Below are 23,381 nucleotides of genomic sequence, written 5' to 3'. Positions count from 1 at the left end.
AGGGACTGGTCCCTCCTGATAACACATCCAAGGTATGTAAGACAAAGTCTCTCCATCTTGGCTTCTAAGGAGCATTCTGGCTGCACTTCTTCCAGTAAAGATTTGTTTGTTCTTCTGGCAGTCCATGGTATATTCAATATTCTTTACCAAGACTACCATTCAAAGGCATCGATTCTTCTTCGGTCTTCATTATTCATTGTCCGGCTTTCACGTGCATATGAGGTGATTGAAAACACCAGGGCTTGGGTCAGGGCACTTTAGTCCTCAAGGTGCTCAAGCACAGATGAAGTAGATACTTACAGTAAATACTATTAATAATCATTTTACAGGTAAGGAAACTGAGGCACAAAGAGGTTAAGTAACTTGCCCAAGAGCAAAAAATTTACAAGTGGCAGAGCTGAGATTTGAATTCAGGTGCCTAATTCCAAAATCCATAAAATTACCACAACACCAGTGTGCCCCACAGTACAGACCACTGGTATTCATAAAATGGTTTTCTAGGCGGACTAAATCAGACCATTTTTCATTTTTGCTATACACTCACAAAAATACAATCTGTGTGCTGATAAAAACTAAAGTAAAACAATTATATTTGGTAAATATAGCTATTATATAACAATAGTTACATCAAGTTTTATTTTAAAATAATATACATAAAAAGTCAAGTTTTAAAGAGAAAGCAGGATAATAACAAGAGCATATGAAGAAATAAAAATAGCCTGATTTTCTGGGAAGGTGAAATTTTGAATTCCTTGATTTCTTTTCGTAGAGTAACAATGTTCCTAAAGTGTCTGTGAAAACAAAAGTTAAGCATCTAAAAAAGGGCTTTCTGTCCTAACCCCTCACAATAGAGGCAAGCTTCTCTAGAGTACACTTCCCATTGGTCTGCCCACAATATCTGTGCGTGCCCACCACTGTGTGCTCTCCTCCCACTTCTGAGGGGCAATCTAACTCCCTTTTCTCAGGAAGTCATTTCCTGACATTTATCAGATATTCTTTTTCTTCCTCTTGCCCTAATCCTATACCAAATCTCCAGGACCAAGCCATTTATTAAAAGGCTCCAGAAATTTCTCGCAAGGAAAAGGACTGTGAGTGATCTGGCAGGCATATGGCAGAATTTCTGAACGAGCAGGGTTATATGGCTGCTGAGGGTTACTCTGCACCCAAACCAAGAAACTCCAATTGGCAGAGTGGGACAGATTCTTAGTGAGAACCAAAGACTGTGCTCAGCACTTTGTTTCCCAAGATCAGATGTCCATAATACCCTAGAGACAGGGCACACAGGTAAACAATTCCCATTTCTGGCTGTTCAATGCAGTGAGCACAACTCAAGAATTCTCTGTGCCTTTTGGCCAGTCATTTAATAGCTCAGGCCACTATGCTTTCTGCCTACCTCCAGGTCCAGCCAGCTCCCTAGGTGAAGGAGCCGTCACCTACCTGTGCATGTTTCCGTTGGTGGTGAAGGACTGGCCGCACACGGTACACTTGTACGGCCGCTCTCCTGAGTGCACCAGCATGTGGCGGTCCAGGGAGCTGGCGGAGCTCAGTGACTTCCCACAGATGCTGCAGGAATGGTCTGTTCCTCCAGTGTCCGTGTTGTGCTGGTGGAAGCAAGAATCTCAATGATGACTTAAGAAGAAGGACCGGAAGCTCAGCTACTACAAACCGGAACACCAAACCCAGTGCCGTAGAGTCGATTCCGACTCATAGCGACCCTATAGGACAGAGTAGAACTGCCTCATAGAGTTTCCAAGGAGTGCCTGGTGGATTTGAACTGCCGACCCTTTGGTTAGCAGCTGTAGCACTTAACCTCTACGCCACGAGGGTTGCCACTCAGCTACTACCAAATGCAAATTCAGAGCCTGGTTAAAACAATCAGTGTGGTTTCTTGGCTACTTTTTTTTTTTTTTTCCGTTTTAAGTATCTTCTGTTATGGACAGAATCGTGCCCCCTTAAAAGGTATGTTGAAGTCCTAACCCCTGTACCTGTGAATGTGATCTCATTTGGGGGAATAGGGACTTTAGTTGAAGATGTCCTCAGGTAAGTCATACTGCTATTCCCTTCTGAGTGATGTCTTACAAAGGGGAGAACAGACACAGACAGTGTCGCACACGGAGAGAAGACATTATGTGAGGATATCATCTACAAGTCAAGGAATGCCAAGAAATGCTCAGGGCTGTCAGAAACTGAAAGAACAAAGGAGCATCTCCCCCTACACAGAGACAGCACAGCCCTGCCATTGCCCTAATTTCAGACTCCTAGCCTCCAGAACCAGGAGACAATGTCGGTTCTTTAAAGCCACCCTCTTTGTGGTACTGTTATGGCGGCCCTACGAGATGAAGACATCGTCTGTAACATCGACATTTATCAGGAATACAGGCAAATAACTATTTGGTATGACCTTCTTCCACCTCCATGTTGCAGTCTGGAAAATACCTCTACTAGAAGGCTCAGGGGTCTTTGCAAGACTTTCTATGAAACACAGATAGGTGAACTGACTACAGATACTAACTCCTATGAGTAGAAGGATTCTCAGCTATGAAGCAGATACGTGAAATATTACAAGTCAACAGCCCCTCTTCAAGCTCCATGGCCCACCCGTGCTGTCAGAGGAGAACCCAAACCTGCAGATATTAGATGGGTTTTGCCTCTGGAATAGAATAAGAAGGAGAGTATTTCTATCTAAACCCACATTCCTATTTTATTGTTAGTACCATGTCCTTCATAGTTCCAGACTCATCAATGCTCTCACAAGTCTGCCATAACAGGAGAGGGAGGAGAATAAGCCTCATAATACAGGAGAAAACCAAAAAAGACTCCAAACTGAGTAAACTCCCTGCTGCAGGACTAAGATTCACACCAGTATGAACAGAGAGGTCTACATCTACCATCTCATTATACTGAAAGGGGGTTTGTTCACACTGACAAGCCCTGTACAATGAAAAGTCTTTGCTTCTACATACATGCATACACGCATGTATGTAAATAATATTCAACTAACTAGATGTTCTTAAAAAATCTTAAAAGGTACTCTGTTGACCCGAGACTCTAGCAATTACACAAGAATGATCATTCAGCACTTACTTCCCAAACATTAAATCTAAATTAAACACAGCCAATTAAAATGAAGGCCCCTGCCCTCTGCTAAGAACCATTGAAAGCACAAATGCAAAAGAAGGTGGCAAACCTGACGGATGTGCATAGTTAGCTGGTGCTGTGTAGTGCAAATCTTTTCACACAGGGGACAGTTATAGGAAGACTTCTCCTCTTTTGTTTCCTAAAAGAAAGAAAGGGGGGAAAAAATAAAAAGGGTATTAGAAGGGAAAATGAATTTCAAGTCACAGTCAAACAGTATGTTTCATCTCTGGAATTAGCACCTGTGTCTCAGAGGCTCTATCAACATGGCCAGGGGCATGGGCTCTGGAGCCTGCTGCGCTGAGCTCGGCAAGTCTGCCCTCAGTTTCCTCGTTGGTAAATGGGAACAATAACAGCACCCACTCACTGTGGTGGGGATGCAGTCAATGAACACACATAAACCACCACAACAGTGCCTGGTACAGAGTAAACACTCAATAAACAGTAGCGCTTTTGTTACACTGACACCATTTAATTAACTGTCACAGTCACTCAGTGTAGATAGTAACATGTCATGAATACGTGATGGCTGCACATTAAGACTCAAGCCACCGCAGAGCTGGAAAAGGAATACGTCTCTCAAGTCTGATCCAGGTTCCTCTCACTATTTTCTGCCTGGTTTCTGAGGCCCCCAGGACACATGGAAGGGCATGAAGCTCTCATCTGACAAAGCCACCCTACCAATGGTGAGAAGCCCTCCATACCCAGCGTGCCCAGCGTGCACCCAATGGGTGTCAACATGGCCCCTTCACCTCCTGTTGGCACCTGCCTGACCCTGCTCGAAGGGAAGAATGCTGCACCTGTCCAAACTTTGATGGGGAAGACAGCCGTTATAAATGGTTACAGAAGAGCCAGCTCTATTAATACATCACTAGTTTTTAGGAGGCTCGTTTTATGCTTCCTTAAAGCAATATATTTTAGCCTTTTAAAGAAAAGGGCAACCTCCTTTACTCACCACACATTATAGCTCCTCCTTCCAAACAGAATGCCCCCAAACACTTTATAAATCACAGAGAGCTGCCTCCTCGTCCCCACAGTCCCTAAGCACTATAGGTCCCTGTCCTCATCTCCATCCTCAAAACTAACTGGATCAAGGATTCGACACCCGTCCCAGGAACTTAGACCTGGGATGCCGAGAGATTAAAGCAGGTAAGTAGGTTTCCACAAGCCAGCAGAACCCCCTGGGGAGCTCTGTGAAATGTGGCTTTCTAGACCAACCTCTCCACATGGTGAGTCAGAATTGTGGGGGGTGCTGAACCCCAGAAATCCATTTGTGTCACAATCACAAACTGCCCAGGAGATCCTGACATGTGCCCAGGTTTGGGAATAACTTTGTTAAGTGATCATGAGCACTTGAATTGAAAGTTCACGTACAGAAGGGGTTGGACTCAGCACCGTGGCAAGCCAAAGCCACCAGAAAGCAGTTCGGGACCATGTCAGTGCTGACCAAAGTGGGAAGGCAGGTTATCCGAGTGGGAGGGAGGGAAAGTTGTCTCCTCAGCCAGACCCTTAGGGCCAGGTTGTGCATCAGCAGACCCCTTTATACTTGAACTAGCCTGAACGCATTTGTGTTGCCTGCAAGTAATAGTAATAATAATGCCATTTAGTGAGCACTTACTATGTGCTAAACTCTGTATGTACAGAAATGTTGGTTTTTTCCCAATTGCTGAGAGACAGGCACCATTATAAATCCCATTTTCTGAATGAGGAAACAGGGGTACAGAGGCATGCAACTTGCCCCACATCAGGGAACTACTAAGTAGCAGACATGGATTAAAACTCAGGCAGCTGCCTCCACAGCCCACGCCTTAAACCACAGTGCCATGCGAGTCTGACCAAGAAAGAAGGACAAAGCCCCAGCGAGGCACAGACAGGAAACACCCTTGTGGTTGCTCATGAGCGATGATGGAAATCAAAGTTACCCGGAGACTATGAACACGGATGGCCTGACCGAGCAGATGGGGGGAGGGCATGCAGGAGGCCTGTGTGTGTCGTCTAAGCGGTCTCTCTCGCTCCTCTTCAGACTCTCGGCCTCATGTTAAGCAATACAAATCATCTCCTAATTTGAGGAACTGGGCCTCTGAAGGAGGCACGTTAAACATCTTCTCACTCTCAAACTGACATGCTTTTAAGGATGTGAATTCTAAAAAGTGGATCACTCAGAGATGGTCAAAAAGATTCCCAGTGTCATCTAGTTCTCCATAAACTTCCACTCCTTCCATAGTTACAATGTATGCGTACAGGGGTGGGGGGACCATAGCTTTTCAGCCCAGTTCTAAAACTACAGTCAGAACAGAGCTGGCCCAGGATCATCAGACGATAAGAACACCTGCCAGATAACGAGGGGTGTTTCACAGCTGGGCCAAACATCAGGGTTGAGTTCAATCTGGGGTACTTTTGCAAAATTACTATCAATAATTTATATATATATATATATGTACACACACACAGACACACACACACACAGACACACATGCACACCAGCTTCTGTTGAGTGGATTCCGACTCAGGATGACACTACATGTTTCAGAGCAGAACTGTGCTCCATAGGGTTTTCCACAGCTGATTTTTCAGAAGTATATCACCAGGCCTTTCTTCTGAGACACCTCTGGGTGGACTTGAACCTCCAAACTTTTTTTGGTTAGCAGCTGAGCATATTAACCAGTTGCAACACCCAAGGACATCACCTATCCATATAGATAGATGTGTACAAATATAATACACACATATACTGTGCATAGACACATGTGTGTGTATATGCACCCACTTGCACACACGTTTAGACCCACACACAAATATACATATACATACATAATATACATACATACATATATATATATTTATAAGAAAGATTTGCTAGTAGCATGCTTGTAAACGTTGCAAAGTCAGGCCTGTTAAGTGGCCAGCTAGCCTCCTGAGGAGACAAATCTAAAAAGAAAAACAAAACCATTTGAGTTCACCTTGGAGCTGGCTGGTATTGACTCTGGGGTTTATCATTAACTGGAACCAAGCTTTCTCTGAGGTTGGCACACAGGGCAGGGCGACAAAGCCCAAGGTGGTTTGGGAGAAGGAGGTCTGTTGACTCAGACTTAATTTTCAAAAACAAGCCCAACAGAAAGGAGAGTGTTGTGGCTCTTGCCGAGGCTCTCTGGGGACGTTAGATCCAGCTATGACAGCCCTGCTGGTGAAAGGAGCACATTTCCTGAGCTGACAGATAAAATTAGCAGCTAATGTGATAACTAACCATCCCATAATGAAACAATCTGGCAGCCTTGTCAGGAATCCGCCAGGGCTAATCTGTTCTGGAGCTCTTTGGTAGCCCTGACGAGGCTCCTCCCTCTTTCCACCCTTCCCGTCCAGCTCACAGGTAAGAGAGATGCTTCATTCTTCTGGCACTCTTCCCACTGGGTTTTGTTTTTTAAAAATTCACTGAATATGCCGTGCAACCTCTGGCCTGGACCTCCCTCTCAAAAGCCAAGTCAGTGAACGAGAAGAGGAGGTGGGTGACAATGGCCCCATAGCTCCTGCGCCAGCTGCTCCTCCCCACGGCAAGGTCAATCTCCACTAACGTGGGACGTGAGGTGTGTGTGGTGGGCTCCTGCAATGGCTGTAACTGCCATCTCTGAACAACTGGCTACAGACCAGAGCCTGGACTTGCGCCAACTTGGCCTCTGCAGTGGCCACCTCTCCCACGCCACAGTTCCCTGGTGGAGCAGCAAGAAGTGGGCATCGACCTTGGGTGTCTCATTCATCACGAGATGCGGGGCTCCTGGCCAGGGCCTGACTGGCAGTAGGAACTGGGTACACTTTGTTAAATGAATTGATGGATGGACGGATGGACGGATGGATGGATGGACGGACAATCATGTGGGAGTGGAAGTAAACCTTTTCTTCACAGAGCTAGCTCTCCTTCTTGCTCAGGCCACAGCCACACAGGCTGAGTATTTTCTCAGGTACCCATAGGAAGAGAGGCATGTGCAGAAAAAGGAAAAAAGAGAGAAAAGAGATCAATGCCGTGACCCTAAAGCATCACGTGACTGTCAAGCTTCGGCCTTGAGAAAGGGGTAAGAGACGGACATTCTCACACACAGCTGGTGGGGCTGTCAGCTGGTGCCGCTTCTTCTGGAGGGTGTGCTGCATCCAAAGCCTTAATGGTGTACTTCTAAGAATTTATAGACAAGCATCAGAAATGTGCTCAGAGATCTCTGCGTAGGGAAAGTCATGGTAGGATTATTAATGAAAAAGAAGATCAATTCACAAAATCCAACAGGTTTACTTTCCTATCCACCCCTGGTACCTAGATAAACCCAGAAGAACATCTCCCTGAGGGTCTGGTATAACCCCATTAATTCAGAGAAACAAGAAATGAAACATGGAGTTAAGCAGTCAACTCGTATTGTACGGATTCAGAGAAGAAATGAATCTCTTCACCCTCTGCCCCGCTTACTCCTTAACCTGTCAGTAGAGCATAGTGCCAACAGCTTTTTATAACTGCCCACCTGTACATTAATTAAAAGGTTCATGTTATTTCCCAATGGACTTTGGGGAAGCAGACTTTTATAACGTGATTCAGCCTCCCAACCCCTGCCCAGTTACTCGTTCCCGCTTCTCCTGACCTAACGTCCCCAGAAAATTCAGGAGGACTAAACAGCAACTTAACTGGAATTCTCTGGAGCCAAATTCTGTTCTTCCAAGGATGGAAGGCTGACTAGTAGTCCCAGTATAAACACTACTTATTTGCTACCTAATCTAAAGACACTAAAAAACCCAAAGCAGTGGCTTTGAAAATCCCTTTAACCAGTTGTGTGAATAAGGAAACAAACCACATTACTGCAAAAGAGTAAGTCGAGTTCTCTGTCTTGGTCATCACATGAAGAAAGCTCGCATTCAAATCAAATTACAGGCAGAGAATAAGGGTGCTTTCACCAACATTTATACCACAGCAAAGAAAATTTTCTCCATGAAAGGAAACTGACACAAGCTCTGAAAAATTTGTTCTGGAAACGTTATTAAGGCCTCTGGGTATGTCTATTTAATTCCAAACAAAGCCAAGGTTTTGTCTTAGAAAGCTGGGTCTCAAGGGAACATCTTTCTTCCAATGTTCTCAATGACTAAACCCACCAGGCTTCAGGGCCGAGTCTGCAAAAGCTTACCTGGTTCCTCCTGCCGATCCGGTTTGGTCCTGGGGGCTTTGTGGGGCACTTGACCTGCGAGCTCCCGCCATTCTCAGCGATCTTCCCTACACTCATTACGGCTGACATCATGGTGTTGATGGATGATAAGTCTGAACCTTCCAAGCCAACAGGTGAGCTTGACGTCATTGGGACAAGGGTTTAAACTTCTAAGAAGCCTCTGTTGTAGAACTGAAAATCAGAAATTGCTGATGTGATTGATCACTGTCAAGTTCAGGTGAGATAATGGCCAGGTGACAATGGCCTGGGTTACTGCAAGTCAAGTCAAAAAGCCTAAAGCCTGCTTTCTACAGCTTAAACCAGGACTCATGTCTGTAATGATTCAAGCCTTCAATTAAATGAAGGTCTGGCATAGCAGAGGCTAACTGGTGATCTTGCTTCTTTCTGAGTTTCTGCCACCAAAGGACTCAACAAGTCATCTGAGGCAGGGTTCTTTGCCTTTCCTAATCTTCTACTGAGCAGAACTGGGAAAGGCTGAACCAACAGTTAGGTAACCCAGGGAGCTGCCATTTGGCCAGCACCCTCCTAAGAAGGGACAGTCATTTACTACTACATGAATGCCCCATACCTAAACACTAAGGGTGAGGATTCCCTTAACCCTACTGCCACAATACAGTGATTTTAAGGGGGAGCTCAAATTACCTAAGACAACTGAGAGATCACCCCTATCAGAATTGCAGCCAAGTTTCAAATCAACACAGGAAAGCCTGTTACTTTAAAAATACAAATAAGTAATACACCTGGACGAGTTGAGAAAACGCGAAGAAGAAAAACCTGCCCCCCACTGCCAATTACCTCCATTTTCTGCCCCAACTGATACACTACAGAATTTTCCCTGCTATAGCTGTCCTCCACGCAGCAGGAAACGAGTCTGCGCTTGCTTGCTCTTTTCTTCTCTTGCTGCCACTGGTTGGCCCTGGAAGGGAAGCAGAGGTATAAAGGTTTGGTGAGTGTCTTGTCACTTTAGTGAAGAAAAGACTGAACCCTCTCATTTGCCATAATCTCAGACTCTACAGTCACGGAAATACAAACAGCACAAATGAAAGGCAGTTTCTGTATCTTCTGTTTCTTCCAAAACTAGATTCTATGGTTGTTTTTCAACCTTAACTGATGCCTCCTACAGTGCCGCCACACTCACTCCACAGCTGATTCTGTGGTATTTTACTTTCTGATGTTCACACACACATACACGGAATTGTCTTTCATTCTGTACCTCCTGCCCTCCCCTACCCTAAGGATTCTCAAATTCCACCTGACCCACCTCGTGCTTCTACCTAAAACTGACCAAAAACAAGGTCGTTAAGAAATCCACAGTCTAGAAGGTATTGAGTCAGACTTAAGCCTGGAAAGATGAGCAGAACGACCGAAGGGAGAGCTCTGAGCCACAGCCACATCATAGTTTCCTTCTTCAGGGATTCCTTGCAAGGAGAAGTCCTATGGCTATAGCTATGGCCAGAAATCTGTCTACAGGCAAACTATTTCCCTCCTTTTATCTGGGAAGATAGTCTAGAGCTGAAACCCTGCCAGTAAGGCACATATCCCCTTATCCCAAGGTATGAGTTTCTAAGTCCTGAAAGTCCAAACCAGCTGTAAAGATTCAAGCTCATTATCTCAGCTGGTGAAGCAAGGGCTTATGCTTAGAAATGACATGAGAAAGGACATGATTTTCTGTGGTGTCTCCTCAAATGTCAGGGGATGCAAACGAGGATCTGACAAATAGTTACACCCAGAGCCTCTACGAACGCTCAGCTTTCTAGCAGTGTAGCAGGGAAAGTCCGGAGCTAGAACTTTATTAAGTGCTGTATGCAATCAGCTGCAGCCTCAAAATCCTACCAGAGGAGAACCTTCAAGGACAGTGCTTTCCTTGTCAAGAGACAAAATGTACTTTCCTTGTTAACAGACATTTTGAATCTAATGGTTTTCCAAATGGTAGGAACAGGGACTAACGACAGAAACATACAATTTAGTACTGACTCACCCTACCCCACCATCCTTCCCCATGGAGAGAGGAAGGCTATGGCCAGAATCAAAGCAACAACAAACTGCTGGCCTTCCATTAAGCTTCCCCATGCCTGAAGACGTTTCAACTTATTTAAAGTTGTGTACCAAACTTCCTGCTCTTAACTGTCTTTGAAAGTTTATCTGGGAGATACACACATACACACGGGCACACGTGTGCATGTACACACACCGCTTTTCTTTCTTAATGGATTTCTACCAAACGGATCAGCAGTTCCCTAAAATTCTTACAGTGGATTAGCATGTAATTATCTGATTCAAATAAATGGATATTTTCAATACCAAATTCATCTCACTCTTTTAAATACATAATTTTTAATCCTCAGCAAATTATAAAATGACTATGCTGTAATTGTGATGTCCGTAAAAATAAAACTGACTCTTCCACCAAGGGGTACTAAGGGCTCTGAAGATGACCTTGCTTTTGGTCTATCACTACATTCAAAAGAAAAAATATGGCAGAGTGTACTCAAATCTGAAAACAAGTAAGTATGCATACCTTTTGGACTAAAAGTAAAATTGTAAGGTATTGAATATATACTCTACGAGTCCACCCAGAGGTGCCTCGAAAGAAAAGAACTGGTGATCTACCTCCCCGAAAAATCAGCTATGGGGAGGGTAACAATGTGAATGTGTGTGTATGTCTATATATATGTTCTAATTCTCTCACTCAGTAGGGAAAGAAAATGGCGAGGAGGGAAATAACAAAAAATGTAACTACACAGAGCCACACTGCAGGTTAAGAATTTTTCTCAGTCACTGGTAACATTAGCAATACATTCTTGCAATTTACTTAAGTGTCAATGCCTAGGAAGTCACTAAGGAGCCCTGGTGACACAATGGTTAAAGCGCTCAGCTGCTAACTGAAAAGGTCAGCAGTTCAAACCCACCAGCCGCTCCATGGGAGAAAAGACTTGGCAATTTGCTTCTGTAAAGATTACAGCCTAGGAAACCCTATGGGGCAGCTGTACCCTGTCCCATAGGCTTGCAATGAGTCAGAATTGACTCTACAGCACACAACAACAACAGGCAAGTAGCTACAGCTCGCCAACAGAGGGGCTGGCTGTTCCAAGGGCTTATCCAAACTGGAAAAGGGACACACCATACGAACTTGCTGTTTCCCATTCTATCTGAACAGGAAGACATTTGCTAAGTTTATTTCCCTCTTTGAGATCAAGTGTAAAGCATGATGCTGCAAACTGATGACGCCAAGATCACCTACGCTTACTCTTTTCCTACTTTGCATGTAAATAAGTAGCAATTTTTTTTTTAATAGAAAAGCTTCTCATCTCTGATCTGACAGTGCAATTGACAAAATGAGACTGGCCGCCGCACTGTTACAGAAAGGAGAAGTTGCTTCAGAAGCAGTTAACAACGAGCATCTCGGAGCTGTTACAAGACTTTACTCCAGTTGGCTCTTGTGTCTTATATCTGGGCATTCTCTTTGGGTTCACGGAGCAGGGAAGAAGGGAAAGAGCCTAGTGTAAGCACAGTGTGGCTCAGTTCACTGTTCTACGGAGAAGAAAAAAATTCACCTCAGCATCAAGGATCGTCTGTACACTAATTCTGGAAACCCTAGTGGCATACTGGTTAAGTGCTATGGCTGCTAACCAAAGGGTCAGCAGTTCAAATCTGCCAGGTGCTCCTTGGAAACTCTATGTGGCAGTTCTACTCTGTCCTATAGGGTCGCTATGAGTCGGAATCGACTCGACAGCACTGGGTTTGTTTTTTTTTTTTTTTAATACACTAATTAGAAGCAAGGTGGCCAGAATGAGTCTATTCTTCCTACCCTCACCCTCTGGATTGTTATAAGAGCAATAACCCAAACTAACAAACTTAAACCTTTGGACTGTCAACATCAGGGACTCTGCCCTGGGAATCTGAACAGAATTTGAACAGTTTAAGGTTCACGGACAAAGCACATTTTTCTTTACGGATATTTACAGACCTAATACGCTCGCTCTCCCTCTGTATCCCTTCCTCTCCCTGACACCATCCCATACATCAGCCCACCACTGTGAAAACACACACACACACCCACCCACCCACCCACCCACCCACCAAGAATAACCCAAACAAGCACCACGGGCCCTTTCTAATTCGACCCTCTCCAGCTGGACTCAGGGAGGACCACGCACCTAGATGACGGTCACACACCACAGCTCTGAAAAGAAATTATTCTCTTTGTTGAAATCACCATGCAGGCTGGCCTGGGTGCTGGTTTTTTACACAGACAATCTGGGTTTGGGGTGGGGAGAGGCGTGAAGTGGGAGAAGAAAGAAATGGGGTGTCTGAAGTGTTGCTTCCTTCAAGGCCAACAGTCGGCACCCTTCTGGGGTTTCTTATCCCACACCACAGCCCCATTACATCAAGAAGAACTGGCAATTCAATTGCAATTTCAACATGGCTTTGCATCAAAGCTCCTGGAGGCTCTGGAAAAGGGGGGGAGGGGAGGGCAATTCAAAGTGAACAGAGGAAGGGTGGGGGGGTGGGTATGGGGAGACGCAACATTCAGTTATTGTGACTCGAGGAAAGTCAACAATGTTCAACTGACCTGTTTTCTTTGTTTTATCAGGCCGGCCCTCCTTACTGAGGAGCTGGCACGGCCTGGGCCCAAACGTGGGCAGAGTCACACCTCAAAGCCACCACCTCTGGAGCACAGATGTGGAGCAACCTATGAGAACAAGAAGAGACAACATTAAAAGGGGCAAAAGACCAGAAATGAGCCTGTCTTTGGATAATTAAACCCAAGCCCGTTGCTTTCAAGCCGAATCCAACTCATGGCAACCCTCTATGTTACAGAGTAGAACTGAGCTCCATAGGGTTCTCTTGGCTATATTCTTTATGAAAGCAGATAGCCAGGCCTTTCTTCTGTGACACCACTGGGTGGCTTTGAACCACCAACCTTAGTAATCGGAACCACCCAGGGACACAAATTACAGGCAGCAGAGTATTTCCCACCTCCTGCCCGTGCTCACAACAAGCTTCTAGTTCATATTCCACCCAGACTTCAAATAGCATCCAAACAAGGGTGACAGGAGTCCAGCGAGTCTTGAACAGACCAGCTGCCGTCAAATCAACTCTGACTCATGGAAACACCATGTGTGTCAGTGTACAACTGTGCTCCACAGGGTATTCAATGGCTGATTTTTCAGCAGTAGATCACCAGGCCTTTTCCCTGAGGCACCTCTGGGCGGACTCAAAACTCGAACCTTTTGGTTAGCAGCTGAGCATGTTAACCATTTGTACCACTGGAGAATGGCTTGAACTACTGGCTTCAGGTGCAACTTTTAGCACTTCAGAGGTAGATGCCTATGGACCACCAGCTTATAACGAAAAGTGCTATCAAAATTGGAAGGAAAAAAGAAAAGAGCTGAAGAAAGAAAAAAAAAAATCAGAAATAAACAGTCCCTCTGAAGTAACGAAGAGATTGTTACACGTTTTCCTGACGGATGGGGGAAGTCTCCATAACACACCCTCTCTGTAGGGAAGATGTAGAAAACATCTTTTAAATGACACATGCCATTCAGGAGTTTGAGAAGGTCTCCTCTATGGTATCAAGGGCATCAAACACCCAGAGAAAACTACAGCCCTCTAAAAAGTTAGAGACTGAAAGTAGGATTCTCCAAGGCTAAAGCACTCAGCCCGCCACCCATCTGTCAGTTGTACTGTGGTGGTCTGCAGGTTGCTATGGTGCTGGAAGCTATCAAATGCCAGCAGGGTCACCCATGGTGGACAGGTTTCAGTGGACAGATGAGCAAGAAAAGCTTGGCGATCTACTTCCAAAAACCAGAAAATGAAAACTCTGTGGATCACAAGAGAACACTGTCGGATACAGTGCTGGAAGATAGGCCCCCTAGGGTGGAAGGTGCTCGGAATACACAGTGGCTGCAATAAAATACCAACAATCATGAAGATGGCGCAGGACGGACTGGGCAACATTTCGTTCTACTGTACATGGGGTGCCACGAGTCGCAGCCAACTCGATGGCAACTAAAAACATTCAGCCACATCTCTTTGTCTCTGACTGCAGCATCCCTAAGCTAAGCTGAAGAGTCTAAAACTGGAAGACTAAAACCAAACCTAACCCACTGCTGTCAAGTCGATTCTGACTCATAGCGACCCTATAGGACAGAGTAGAACTGTCCCATAGGGTTTCCAAGGCTGTAATCTTTACGGAAGCAGACTTCCGCATCCTTCTTCCACAAAGCGGCTGGTGGGTTCAAACCTCCAACCTTTCAGTTAGTAGCCGACAGCTTAACCACTGTGCCACAGGGGCTCCTCAGGAGAAAACTGGAGAGGAAAAACAAACCACCATGCAGACAAGACCTGCCCCAGTCAGGTCATGTGGTTATCCTGAATTACTCACTTGGTCCACAAACAGTTACCGAGCAACTGCAGCAGGCAAGCTCCAGGCTAGACTGGGCTGCTGGGTGAGAAAAACACTACCAACTCCTCCTATCAGAGGCAGCTCCCCAGCATGTCTGATACCATGATTCTCCCCAGTTTCTCTTTTTACACCTGAGTGCTTCAAACTCTCCATCTTTTTCTCTGAGTGTTTCTCTTTTGAGAAGTGTTTTGGATTTTAAAAGTATTAGGAGACAAGGAGTGCCCCCTAGAGACAGCCCCTAAAAGGGGACAAGAAACCAAAACCAAACCTGTTGCTGTCCAGTTAATTCTGACTCATAGTGCCCCTGTAAGTGGGGCAAGGAGCCTTTAAGACTCCAAGCACACTTAGGACTCCAATAGTTCTCAATGTTTCTTGGATCAAGACCCTTGAGAATGATGAAAACTACAGACCTTCCCACAGAAAAATGCACCCTACCGTACACCCAACATTTTGCGCTCAGTACCAGGAGGGTTGGGGTCCCATTAACCCATCTAAGGGCACCATGATAAAAATCCTTGTTTTACTTGATATATAACCCGCCCTCCTCTAAACTATAAATCAAGTCAGTTTTCTTAAAATTCCCATATAGTTCTCAAAATGAACAAAATTTCCTTTTAGATCATCCCTACCCATTCACACTTAAAGGTGCCTGAGGTGAAACTAAATATCCATTAAAAAACAAGTAAAGCTTCCCTTTATTATTCATTTTAAAATAGCAAATTTTGTTAGGAAGAAAAAGTCTGGAGAGGCAGGGTGGCGAAGGAAGATGGCAGAGTTGCTCCATGGAATTTTCTAGAAACTTTCAAGATCTCTGACCAAGTAAATCTCTCTATACATCATCAATTAAGAACACTCTGTAGTGTCTCAGTCGACTCTGTTAAGCCAAGTAACTAGAGTTACCTACTCTGTTTTGGGTTCCACTATGCCTGAGAGGTTCACAGGACCCCAAAACCAAACCAAACCAAACCTGTTGCCGTCAAGTCGATTCCGACTCACAGCGACCAAAAGTATTACAAAGTAGAACTATTCCATAGGTTTTTCAGGTCTGTGATCTTTATGGAAGCCCAATGCCAGGACTTTCTTCCCCAGTGGATTCAAACTGCCAACTTTTAGAGCAGCAGTCAAGCTCAAACCAGGGACCTTTCACAAAACTCGGAGAGTGGAAAATTACAAGACGGTTCTTAGAAGAAACCTCCAGGTACCCCGCACCTCCACTGTGATGAGCAAAGATGAATCCTGCGAGTGACAAGACACAGGGTGGAAGGCATGAAGGGGTGGGTCTCCTGGGTGCTGACAAGGACGCATTTCTTGATCTGCCTACACAAGCTCTTCCCAAACCCAACTGAAAAAGGATAACCTGGAGAGGGCAGAGTTCCAGCTGGGAAAATGAAGAGTAGGGGGAGGGTTAGCCCTCAGCCCCAGAGGAGATAAGGCACAATGATATGTAAAGCCAGAAAGAAAAGATTAAGGAGACCCGTCTCCAGATCCCGGAGACAGCAATGGAGAGATGAAAGATAAAAGGCAGGATGGTAGAAAACAAAGGGCTGAGTCCTAGCTTCTGAAAAACCCAAGAATTCTTGAAGTGAGACCTGAAATCTTTCCTAAGGCCCCCAGGAAATATGGAGTCAGTTTATATGCCTAGGATGATGGTACAGGGCTGGAAAAAATGTTCCCACAGACAATATAATAGTGGGCTTTACAACACTTAACCAGGATGGCCACAGTGCTGAGCAGAGAAAATGTCCCCAAATACTTGGGATGGTTGATCCACTGATAACAGTCGACCAGTTCAGCCTGACTCAGGATGGGCCAACAGCCTTTGAGTTACTACGTAGGGGAACAAGCAGCAAAGGACAGGCTCAGGCAGGCTGGGCTGGGGACAGATTGGTGAAGATCTGATGCTCCGCTGCAGCCATGCTGCTCTCCCCGCCCATAAACCTCGGGGGAAGAGGTCTCTTCTCCCCAGGCTGCTCCCATGTGCTCTGAAGGCTAAGACAGCTGTGATGATGGCGCCGAGTTCCAGGAAGCTGATGTGTTTCTTGGCTTTCAGTTCAGTCTTTGCCCTGGATAGGGCGGCAGCCCGTGAAAGTCACCCCCACGCCCCCCCAACCCCGTGCTGGCACAGGCTTTGGTAAAACCGAGCTTTGGAGTGTCCCGTAGGGCTTCCCAGCAATTAGGCCCCGGGAGCTGCTCTAGCCACTTCTGGAGCCCCTCCCGTGGATGAGGAGGGGCTGCAGAGAAGAGATGGGGGTGCACCGCTTGTTCAGGACAGCAAAGCATGGGGTGAAGGTATAAGCACCAACTCAGGACACCAGACTGATGTAGGCCTCCCTCTTTGGTTTTCTTCTGAGCTCTGCCTTCAAAACAGCCCCCACTTCCTTCCCCTCAAGATGACAGGAAACGGTCACCCTTGAACCTACCATTCAAGGCTCTCCATGCTCTGGCCCCAACTTACCTCCTGGTCTCCCTTCCCCTAGTCTCCATGTATTATCCAAACCCGAATGTCTCTGCTCAGCCCCTCTTCCGCAGAACGTTAGACCCCACGCGACCTCTCACGTGCCACTTTCCATGTGAAGCCTCCCCCACTCCCACTGACCCAAGGCTCTGGGTTCAGGGCCCACTCTACCTCTATCTCTGTCCTAGTAATCACAGTAGCTAGAGATTTTACAGCACCGTGTGGCACAGGCTAAGCGCGTTATCTCATTTAACCTCACACCAACCCTATGAGGACAACTCCACTGTCCAGATGGGGAAACCAAGGCACAGAGGTGGTTAGGTAACTTGTCTCAAAGGTCATAGGGCTGTTCCATGGTAGAGCAAAGTGAATCCAGTTTCTAAACCCTGTAAGTTTCATTTGGGCAAAATCTGTGATTCTGGCATAGGGCTTGAGGCAACAGATGTGCTCACTCTGTCACAATCTCTGATTTCTAACTTACTCCGAGTTCTCTCTGCCCTCCAGACTGCTCAGCCTCGGCCTTCCATTTCCCCATGTTTCTAGGAAGGAAAAAGGAGCCCTCCCACCATGGCCATCTTCACCTCTCTGAACAGGAAGCAGGACGGGACCCCACCTCAGGCTGGCAAAGGCTCTTACATAGGATGATGGTGGTTTGGAGCCACTGTCCGTGCTGTGAGGAGGGATGGGTGGAATTCGGGGTCTAACCCTGTGCTCTATGAACAGCCAGGCTGGGAGACTCCAGGTCCCCACGAGGCCCTGCTCCAAACCCCCAGCAGCCAAGTCCTGGCCCAGCTGATCCCCCAAGGAGAAGCGTGAGGTCAAAAACTACCAGTGTCCTGGCAGCTTCTGCAGCAGAGGAGCTGCAGCCCCAACTGGAGCAAGAAGAAGCCTAAGGCATGGGGTGGAAACTCCAGGCCAGCAAGGTGTGTGCTCAGGAAGTGGTGGGGCTGGGGAGGAGAGTGGCCAGTAAAAACCAGAACTGCATAGATCAAAACTTACGCAAATACAATAAGAAGGAAAACCCAGTCTCCTCTCGTTAGTTGAACACCACTTAACCTTCAACTTTGTGATTCTCCACACGTGGTCCCCACCCGTTGTTAGAAATGCAAATTCTTGGGCCCCACCTCAGAGAGGGCGGGGCAGGGTGTGCAGCCTCCAGGGGATTCTGATCTGAGCTAGAGAACCAGCCTTGGAGCCTTTATGCAGATGTGACACAGAATCAAGGCCTCCCTTGGAGGACCTGGAAGGAGTGGCTATGTGAGCCACACACCCAAAGGAAAACCCAGTGCTCACTCTGGTTTCAAAAAAGAGGGGGAAAGGGACTTGTCTCTGCAGCAAGGCCCATTTCTAGCTTCCTCAGGAACAGGGGGAGTCGGATGTGAGCAGGAGAAGGGAGGCCGGCCTGCAGCGCTCACAGGAAGCCAAGCCCTGGGCCGGCCTCCGTGTGGCTCTCAGGCCGGGCCCTTCAGCCACCCACAGGCTTTCGCCACATCTGAACGCTCCCTCGAGGGTACTATCGAACAGTTGGGCTGCTCAGCCAGGATTTCTGGGGGCCCTGGACACCCTACCCTCCTTCAAGTCTTCACTCCCGCTGGCTCCTGAGGGACAGGAACTGTGTAACCAGGAGTGGGGAAGGAAGGAAGAACTCAGAAAGGATAATCCGGAGGGAAAGCAACCAAAAGGCTCCCCATCAGCCTTAAAAATGGCTCCTGATCTACTGCAGCCTGTCTCTTAGTGTGACCGAGGATGGAGAGAAACATGGAGATCTTCCCTCCAGGGCAGGGTGGCTCCCAGGCTCTGATGACACTGCAGATGGCCCAGGGGCCTCAGCCCCAGAGCACTTTACCAGGAAGGACAAGCTGCTGATGCCACTTTTCAAAAGGAATGTTTCTTTAATATTTGGTAAAGTGTGGGGGTGTGAGGAGTGGCTCAGGGAAGTGGTGACCGGTCCCATTTGGTAGGCAGTTTCCCTCTTAAAAATGACTTGGACATTTTAATTGTCAGAGTAAATACAATTTCAGCAGAGAGGCATTTGTTGAACTTCCAAGACAGAGGCCTGGGCTCCCAAATGTATCTGAACAAGTGAGATTAAATTTAGTATTTGGAATACAAACTGCTACAGAATGGAAGGGTCTTCGGTCCGTGCCAGATAAAGCCATCCTGTGATACACCGCTCTCCTTCCTGGCCCTCTGGGCTTGCCGGGTGCATCTTCAGAGGAAGGAAGTGGGGCAAAGTCCTGATTAGAAGCCTTTCTGTCTGTAAATGAAGACGACTAGGTTTACTCCACTCCGTGAGGCTCCTCTCCCGGGAGCACGGCTCCTCTCCCGGGAGCACGGCTCCTCTCCCGGGAGCACGGCTCCTCTCCCGGGAGCACGGCTCCTCTCCCGGGAGCACGGCTCCTCTCCCGGGAGCATGTCTCACGGACAGAATTTAATGACTGCCAGATTCTCGAGGCTAAGAAACAGCTGCCACTTGGCAGCCATTTGTTACAAAGCCCCAAGCTCTTGTGGGAGGCAGGGACGACCAGCTGTGGGAGAGCAAAGTCCAAGCCCGCTCCCTCCTGGGCAAGCTGGTCCTTTCCTAAACTTGTTTTCCTGCCTGGCCACCGAGACCTGGTATTTCATCACCTTCTTGCCCAACTTACCAGAAGCCTGTATGTTCTGCACTGTGTCCGAGGAAGCTGGTGGGGAAGGAGCCACCAAGGTGACCTGTGTCTAAACATGGAAGCCCTCATACCAGGCAGAGGAGGCAAAGGCGGGAGGGCATGCACTCCCACCTACACCTACAGTGTGGGGGCAAGAAAGACCCAAGATGCACCAACAGGAGAGACCTGGAGGGGATTCAGTTTGGGAGCCCCATGGCCAGCAAACCCTAAGATCTGCTCTGCTGGCTTATCAGGCAGACACAGGTACAGGAAAGGGTGGAGAGAGGTCTCCACGGTATACCTTAGCTGAGGAATTTAAAAATCAAAAAAGGATGTTGCTCTAAGTAATAGCACAATTTAACTCAAAGTAGCAGAAGTCTAGTCCACATGTCTGTCCAACTACGACTCTCCCTTCCTGACTGAGTGACTAGGGGCATACATTTGTGACAGACTGCCATAAGATGTGTGAGGGGCTTTACATGTATTATACTGTTTACTCCTTCCTAAAAGCTTCTAAGGTAATGATTATTTGCTGGATATTTATAAAGCCTTATGGGGCAGGGGCAGGGCCAGGATTCTAGCCCAGACTCCAAAATTCTTGTACTTTCCACTGCATCACAAAGAGGGTCACAAAAAACCATTCAGAGAAGGATGACTAGCCAACCAAAGGACTGGGAAACAAGAAATGGCTGAAGGAACTGCAGATGCCCAGCCCACTGAGGAGAAAGAACTGAAGGCACTGAAGAGCTAGCTGCCAACGTCAGAAGGGCAGGTGTGCGGAGGGAGCGTCCACCAGGGACAGGAATTAGGTACAGATGGGAGAGGATATGGGAAGCATGTCTGAGACTCCATAGTTCTTTATATTAGAACTCTGAACAGCTAATGCTGTCCACAAATGGACTGATGCCTGATACAGCAGTGAGCCTGCTGTTCCTGGGAGTACTCAACCATTAAAAAAACCACTAGCAATTGATATTGTAAAAGAAAGTCCTCCAGCAATTCCACCTCTAGGCATGTGTATATGTATGCATACATACCCATACGTGTGCACAAAAAACTGAGAAAGGATACAAACAGAGACTTGTACACCAATCTTCATAACAGCATTATTCACCGTAGCCGAAAAGTGGAACCAACCCAAGTGTCCATCAACAGGCGAATGGATAAACCAAACAGGATTCAGCCATAAGAGAAACAACGTTCTGTACATGTTACGCAGCGTTATGTTAAGTCAGACACTGAAGGACAAACACTGTGTTATCTCACTTCTATGAGGTATCTGGTATCTAGAACTGGCAAATGCATAGAGACCAAAATTTATTGGTAGTTACCAGGTGCTCGGGTGGGAGTGGAGATTTACTGCTTAAGGGGTGTTGAGTTTCTGTGTGGGGCGATGAAAAACTTCTGGACGTGGGCAGGGGTGACGGCTGTACAACATGCTAAGTGCAGTTAATGTCACTGAATCACACGCTTAAGAATGGTTAAGATGGCGAATGCTTTGTTATACATATTTTATCACGAGAAAATAAAAAACCTAAGTCCTACAGCAGGCAGGAGGCCAGGTTAAGGTAATACTTCTGACTCCCAGATCCTGCACTTCTGCGAGGATAGTCCCCTTTTTACAATCCGGTAAGATCCAGAAGCACCCACAGGAGAATGACCCAGCAAGGTTTAACTTAGAGAGCACCCACAGTGGAGTCTTAAATCCTGGCCGGGAAGCCTAGCTTGCCACCAAGGGAGCCACTGAATTCTCAGAGCCTCGGTTTCCTCACCTGAAAAGTTAAGCTAATAATACCCACGCTCCATACCTTACAGTATAGAAATCAGCCAAAGGAGCATGTACCAGGACGCTTCACAGATGGGATATGATGGGCTATCCACATTCTAGGCTGTCCACCTCCCAACATTCCCAGTGAGCACCTAGGCTGGCCCCCCAGCTCCCTGACCCACACCGCGGCCTCACTGACCACAGTGGCCATGTGCTGAGGGCAGGGGCCCAGATTTGCCATCTATTAAAAACATCCGCCCCGCCCCTTGAATTTAAAAATTAAATATAAAAATTATGTGTCTTATCACGAATGCAATCCCGCTGCCAGTAACGATGAGAACAGCTGCTGACACGCCCGCCAGGCTGCATGGCCAGCAGGAAATAAAACTCCTCTGGTTTCAGTTTGCCACTCCAACAAATCCTTCTTCATATTTGCTTTATCACAGAAGCGAGCACTTCGGGCTCACACGCCAGTGTGGCTCTTCCTTCCCCAAATTCACCAGCACCTCTCTGCTCCTAACTCTGGAATATGGATGTGTGTAGCTTACGCCCAGCAACTTGCCTCAGACTTCCAGGCGGAGCTTTAGTAACTGGATCGTTCTGTGACCTCCTAAGAAGTGGATATGAGTACCCCCAGTCACATTTGCAGCTTTCTGGAAGAAGCTGGGGTAAAGTTGAGGAGCAGTTTGCAGACAGTTTTGGGCAATATCCTGCAACTATGTCACAGGCCCCGAGGCTCCTGCTTGGGTAAAGGGTCGGCCACAGCAGAAACAAGATTCTCCACTTTCCCCTTGGGAAGCTGCCTGCTAGTGAAACAACCCCAGGGCAGGTGGCTAACCTAGGGGCTGGGGTTCCAATTCCCATAACTCAGGGCAGTTTCAGGATGCTGGCCCCCTTATAAAACTAAAACTACTCTGTGAAGATAAAAGGTTGTTCAAAATGCTCTCCCCCAACAGCTTTGAGAAAGCGTTCCTCTGACCTGCCAAGTGATGGAAGGAGAAGGTCAAATCTTCCCTCTCCACTGGAAAAGTGGCCAGCTGTGGTCAACATGTCACGTGGGTGATCAGACATGACAAACCATCAGCTGAAAATGACAACCTGAGGATTCACTGTGCCCAGCCGCCAGGAGCTGGATAAATGGCCCTCTACGCGGTGTGGTGGATGACCTTTCTCCCTATTTTACCACAAAAAAAATGATTCACCACTGCACATATGAAGAAAAACAAACACCCTGAGACACAGTGGTTGGTAAGTGTTTATCACAAGCCAACAAACCCAAGACACTGGCGAGCAAATGGTTTTTCTTAAATTGAGCAAAGGAAAAGCTACTGCAGGCAGAATGGGACACTGCTTGGTGTCCGTCTACAGACTCGGTTGTCTACCGGCTTGGTCCAGACAGCTGGAAGCAGAAGTGGCAAGAATGGCCGTGCTTGCCCTCCAAGGACACTAACGAGCTTTCACAGCAGAGGCACTCCTCAGAAGGGGGGTAGTGTCCTGGGGATTAGCATAGTGCTGAAGGAGTCACAGACCTCCTTGGCTGCACTGCCCCCAATGCAATGTCATTAGCTCACAACTGCACTCCCTGGGGTGTCTAAGTGCGCTGGGGCTTCACCACACGGAGCAGAGGCCCCAAGCCAGTAGGTTCAGAGACAATCTCCATAAGTGAAAAGCACATGTGTTCATTTGTGTCTGGCTGTGCTCACCCAGAGCACTGAAAATACCCCGGCTCCTGAGCGTGGGTTCCCCCTTTATAAGCCTGCGAGATCCCACTCGGGGA

At 47.0% G+C, this 23,381-nt stretch overlaps 1 protein-coding gene across 8 annotated transcripts in view; it reads right to left on the bottom strand.

Annotated features, from left to right (window-relative positions):
• The window catches only part of RREB1 (ras responsive element binding protein 1), a 190,340-nt gene that overhangs the window by 70,228 nt on the left and 96,731 nt on the right, over positions 1–23,381 (bottom strand). For all 8 annotated transcript variants that reach the window (XR_007517197.1, XM_049883027.1, XM_049883000.1 and 5 more), the window contains exons 2-6: positions 12,901–13,020; positions 9,123–9,243; positions 8,289–8,498; positions 3,188–3,277; positions 1,438–1,601 (exon numbers count right to left, since the gene is read on the bottom strand). Coding sequence is in view for 7 of the 8 variants with exons in the window: in XM_049883027.1 (XP_049738984.1) it covers positions 1,438–1,601; positions 3,188–3,277; positions 8,289–8,456 (422 nt within the window). In the remaining variant the exon portion in view is untranslated. The remainder of the gene's footprint in view (positions 1–1,437; positions 1,602–3,187; positions 3,278–8,288; positions 8,499–9,122; positions 9,244–12,900; positions 13,021–23,381) is intronic.

This window comes from Elephas maximus, chromosome 1 (assembly GCF_024166365.1).
Source record: "Elephas maximus indicus isolate mEleMax1 chromosome 1, mEleMax1 primary haplotype, whole genome shotgun sequence".
Classification (NCBI taxonomy): Eukaryota; Metazoa; Chordata; class Mammalia; order Proboscidea; family Elephantidae; genus Elephas; species Elephas maximus.
Note: the sequence above shows the minus strand (reverse complement) of the source record. Positions and strands in the feature narration are given on the sequence as shown.